At 49.5% G+C, this 5,311-nt stretch overlaps 1 protein-coding gene across 1 annotated transcript in view; it reads left to right on the forward strand.

Moving 5' to 3' along the window:
* Nucleotides 1-5,311, forward strand: part of ATP1A1 (ATPase, Na+/K+ transporting, alpha 1 polypeptide) — a 33,497-nt gene that overhangs the window by 8,468 nt on the left and 19,718 nt on the right. Inside the window, exons 2-6 of the mRNA XM_015563537.1 lie at nucleotides 520-579; nucleotides 2,326-2,529; nucleotides 3,694-3,807; nucleotides 4,202-4,336; nucleotides 4,434-4,551. Of these exons, the coding sequence (XP_015419023.1) occupies nucleotides 520-579; nucleotides 2,326-2,529; nucleotides 3,694-3,807; nucleotides 4,202-4,336; nucleotides 4,434-4,551 (631 nt within the window). The remainder of the gene's footprint in view (nucleotides 1-519; nucleotides 580-2,325; nucleotides 2,530-3,693; nucleotides 3,808-4,201; nucleotides 4,337-4,433; nucleotides 4,552-5,311) is intronic.

The following is a 5,311-nucleotide window of genomic DNA, read 5'->3' on the forward strand; positions in this document are numbered from 1 at the left end:
TTCGTAGGTCACCGCTGAGCCACGCCAGCCAGGCGAGAGTTGTTTTATTTTAAAAGCAACGCGGTCATTGCACTTGTGCAGATTTTATCGAATTAGAGGGCAGTAAGGAAACTTTCCGTTTTCAAAGCTGTTAGAGGGTCGGAGAGATGTTATCCCGTCCCTGGGGCATGGCCAGAGGGGCTGCGCTTACATTACTGGGAACTCCCGGCCTCTGGGGGCTGTGGGGCTTCCACGGATGCAGTCTGTCCAGAGCCTGCCTGTCCTCGGGAGGCAGGGCGGTCTCCCCGCTCTGGGCGAAGGGGCTCCCCAGAGGTGTGTGGCGGCTGAGCTTCGGCCCTCCTGCAGGGGGGACTCCGTGGAAAGTGGGGGGCTGCGGGGCCGTGCGGCCGTGGGGAAGCAGACCAGCGTCTGCCCTGAAGAGCGCCTTGCTTTCGGAGCCTAATGACAGGGCGATGCTCTTTGCAAAGCCTTTCTGATGGTGCCGTGTTTAATGGTGTTTTCGTTTCCGCTTTTCCTTAGGATGACCATAAACTGAGCCTGGACGAGCTTCACCGCAAATACGGAACAGACTTAAGCCGCGTATGTTCTCGTTTAAAACTTTTTGTGCAAAAATCTTAATTTCCTGTCACGTTTCTCCCCAGGTCACAGGCCTGGCCTTGGGGACTCTTGGGGGAACATGCCAGCCACCGTCTGAGTATCTACTTCGTGACATGCACAGAGCTTGGTTTTCTTCATATGCTTTTTAAAAAGTCTTCTTCCCCCTGAAACTTTGAAAGTGGACATTATCATTTTTCCCACTTTACAGTGGGTGAGACCCAATAAAAGGGAGCGCCAGGATTTGAAACGGAATCGCTCCAAAGGCGTGTCACTCCCGGCCTTTTGACTACAGATCTTCCCTTTACTCTTCTACATTTGTTAACTTGAGTCGACTCTTCCAACAATTCCGATTTTTGCACTTTACCCACTAGCTCACTGCAGTATGCCAGAACCTTGGTCATTTATTTGAAACCTTTTTTAAAAAAACACAATTCAGAGAAAGCTTTAAATAAAGTAGGTGTTCGACTACTAGAAACTCTGGGAAATAACTTGCATCCCAGCTATTACGTAGCCACTGTCTCAATAAATTACCCAGATGTTCTCAGCAGCGTGCTGGCCCCGGTGCCCTGGCCTTGGTCCTGAGGCTCAACTGTCCGTCCCCGTCGGGCAAGCCCTGAGCACATCACCTGGGTCATAAAACTGAACTTTATTAGTTTCCTATGAAATCTGTTCTCTGTGGCCCTAAGTCATTTTAGTCAAACACTGTGGATCTGTTTCTTTTCTTGTAAAACAGGATTAATAACACAAAACACAGTTATCGTGGGAACCATACGAGTTCATGCGTTCGGAGCACCAGGTGCAGGATGTGGCATGCACCGCGCTCAGAGGTCGGCTGGTGGGCTCTGTGCTGCCCCTATCATTACACCATGAACTCAAGGCCAAGGAGGGAGGGCCCTAAATAAAAAGGAGAACTTTCCATTCCCCTCACTGTTTGACTTTCCTTTCCCCACACTCCTGGGTTGACTCAGATAGAAGTAACAAGAACCCAAACTGCGCTTTCGCATAAACTTTGGGCAATGTGATGTCTTTTTCTCTGGCCTGGTATTTTGATAGTGAGGAAGTCACCGCGTTCTCCCCTGGAGTCGGAGCCTTGTGACTATCTGCTGTCGGGGAGTCTTGGCTTTAAGGCCCATTTTAGGGAATAGAGTGGACTCCTCGTTGAATCCTTCCCAGCTCATAGTGGGAAGGGTGGGAGTGTAGCTAAAACATGCCTGTGTGTGGGCCCTTCCGCCAGACGATGGTTTTAATATCATCCAGAGAATAGAGTTCTATACATAAGACAGGGCTGTTGACCTGATAATCAGTGGGATTCCTACAGATTTTTTTTTTCTCCTTCGATGTTTATAGAAGGGTTTTTATTCCTCCCTGACAAATTCGATATACAGAAAATTCAAAGCTCTTAATTTGCAAAACTGAATCAGTTCCTTAAATATATTTTTGGTGAAAAAAAAAATGAAAAAAAAATGCAGGTTAGCATGAATCCCTTATCTACAACTTAGAAGAAAGCATACTGCAGTTGGATTTGTCCACGGGTCAGTTTTAAAAACAATTTCCGTCTGGATGTCGTGGGTTCCTCGGGGATCCTCCCCAGAACTTGCCGGGGTTTGCCTTGGCGTGGGGAACGTTTCCTTCCAGATCCTTCATTGCAGCTTTCCAGCTCCCGGGTGGGTGCAGTGCCTCATCAGGGGCTGGAGCCGTGTGTCTCACTTCTGTTCCTCTACTTCTCAGGGCTTAAGCACCGCTCGAGCTGCCGAGATCCTGGCCCGAGACGGTCCCAACGCCCTCACTCCCCCTCCCACCACCCCCGAGTGGGTCAAGTTCTGCCGGCAGCTGTTCGGGGGGTTCTCCATGCTGCTGTGGATTGGAGCCATTCTCTGTTTCTTGGCTTATGGCATCCAAGCTGCCACGGAAGAGGAGCCTCAGAATGACAATGTGAGTCCCGCACTCCCCCTGTGCACGGGGTGCACATAAGGCAGCCTCTAGGTCAGGGGTGGGCAACCTTTCTGTGAGTGCATGCCAAAACCAGCAGAATCTCTGACTCAAAATTCTTCTGCGTGCCAACCCTAATTTTTTGAGAACATGTTATGCCTACTTGGTATCTCTTAATCGTTTGACTGCTAAGGAGTGCTATCGCGCTCTTCTTATTTAAAACAAATTTATGTAAACAATTGGTATTTTTTAATTTTTGTTGTTGTAAAGCAATATAAGTGAGTTTATTGTATAAAAAGTGTTTTACATTTTTTCCCATACACACGCAATTAGTGCCACAGTTTTGGCATATGTCCGAAAAAATACGTTACCAGCCAAATGGTTAAATTGATAAATAAACATATATAGTAACATACACATATTACCTAGAAATGTAACAGTATAAACCACACTGAATAGTTAAGAGTGGAAGAAATACTTCAAGTAGTCAACAAGAAAAGAGGATTTGGCTGACCCTAACTTATTCTCTTTACCCCTTTTGGGAAATATAGGATATCCCCCCAAAAATATACATACTTTGAATGATTACAAAGTTAGTATTTATTAACATACAATTCATTTTCAAAATTTAAAAGAATCTACAGAAATGAGTCATTTTTTTTGTCAGTGCCTGTTTTAAAATTGATGACCGTTCTGATCCAGGCACTACTGATAGCGTGAAGCAATGGAATCGCAAACATCAAGAATCATTTCGCTGCAGTGACAGGCGGCCTGGGCGGGCCCCAGCCTGGGTCTGGCTGCCATTCACTAGATGCCAGACCACACTTTGAACCTTGATTGGCACATTACATGTATCCTGAAAGGTTGTCAGCTATTTTTCTAAAGTCACAAGTTCCAAGAATATCCTTAGTTCGATAAAGCAGGAGAAACTGTATCAGAATATCATTTCCAAAAGTCTCTCCAGTTAGTGACCCAGTGTCTGTGTGACTCCATTTGGGACTCCCCTGGACGTGGTCTTTAGAAATGTAAATGTGAAGGCCCGCGTTCTCGGTTTCTGAAGCCTCGATCCCTGTTAAAAATCGGGGTTTTAATCCATCAAAAATTGGCTGAACGTTCCCGGTCCTTGACCCGGAGCCGCGCGGCGCTAACATGCTTGTCCCTTCCCAGCTGTACCTGGGTGTGGTGCTGTCTGCTGTCGTCATCATCACTGGCTGTTTCTCCTACTACCAAGAAGCTAAGAGCTCAAAGATCATGGAATCCTTCAAAAACATGGTTCCGCAGGTACCGGCTGCTTCCTCCTGTCCCTTGGTGGGGTGACTCAGCCCAGGAATGTGAGCTTGTGTGAAGGTCAGGTTTCCCTAAGAATTCAGTGAATACGGGAGAGGGGGTGCTTCACCTCCCACCCCAGACGGGCCTGTCTTCCCTCTGAGTGGACGGAGGGGGAGCAGGTACCACGGGAAGGAGAGGACCAGCTCTTAGCTGTTGAGCGAGCTTTTGTCACTTGGACAAATAAAAAGGTGATGTCTTTGTTAGTGCGAATAAAAATGATATCTGTCATGCATTAGGATGATTAGAATTACAGATGATTGGGTAGCTTGAATTTTTTTTTTTTTGACACGACCTTCCTGTTGGTGTCATGTCTGATTTAACGGTGTGAACTGTTCCCCTCCCAAAGCAAGCCCTGGTGATCCGCAACGGTGAGAAGATGAGCATCAACGCGGAGGAGGTGGTGGTTGGGGACCTGGTCGAAGTGAAAGGCGGGGATCGGATCCCTGCTGACCTCAGGATCATTTCTGCCAACGGCTGCAAGGTAGGCTGGCACAGGCCCTGCTGCGTGGGCATCGGGCGCGGGACAGCCCACGGCCGGCCTGCGCCCTCACGGCACTGACTCCCGTCCTCGCCGACAGGTGGATAACTCCTCGCTGACCGGGGAGTCGGAGCCCCAGACCAGGTCTCCCGACTTCACACACGAAAACCCCCTGGAGACGAGGAACATTGCCTTCTTTTCCACCAACTGCGTTGAAGGTAGACCACGGGAGGCACCGTTGGCACGGGGCGGCGCTTGTTTTAGTCGTTAGCAACAAAAACAAAACAAAAAAATATATATCCCGGACACGGTTTTCTGTTTTCATGTTATTGGCTCCGTTTCTGGCCACTTCGGTCAAGCGCAGCCGAAGGGGCTCGCCCGCTGGTAGGGAGCCCGCACCCTCCTCCCCTTCGCACCCCTCCTGCTCGGCGTTCGGAGCCGCTCGCTGCCCAGGGACGGAGATCCCTTTGCCAAAGTCTCTGTGGTTTCAAACAGCGTACAGCTCCAAAGAGCCGGCCCTTAAAGATGTGTTTCTTCTTTTAAATATTTTTAAATGATTTCAGAGAGGAAAGGAAAGAGAGAGAGGGGGGGGGAGGGAGGAAGGAACCTGGGATTGAGCCTGCAACCCGGGCATGTGCCCTGACCAGGAATCGAACCCTGACCTCCTGATTCATAGGTTGATGCTCAACCACTGAGCCACGCCGGCTGGGCAAAGTGTGTGTTTCTGTCTTCAACCATGCCAGGTCCCTGCAAATGCTGTGGCTTCTCTGATAACCTCTGTGCAATCCCTTCCCCCCTCCAGGCACTGCCCGCGGCATCGTCGTGTACACCGGGGACCGCACCGTCATGGGGAGGATCGCCACGCTGGCCTCTGGGCTGGAAGGCGGCCAGACGCCCATCGCTGCGGAAATCGAACATTTCATCCACCTCATCACGGGGGTGGCCGTGTTCCTGGGGGGCACCTTCTTCTTCATCTCC

The sequence above is a fragment of the Myotis davidii genome, unplaced genomic scaffold (assembly GCF_000327345.1).
Source record: "Myotis davidii unplaced genomic scaffold, ASM32734v1 scaffold217, whole genome shotgun sequence".
In the NCBI taxonomy this organism is placed as follows: domain Eukaryota; kingdom Metazoa; phylum Chordata; class Mammalia; order Chiroptera; family Vespertilionidae; genus Myotis; species Myotis davidii.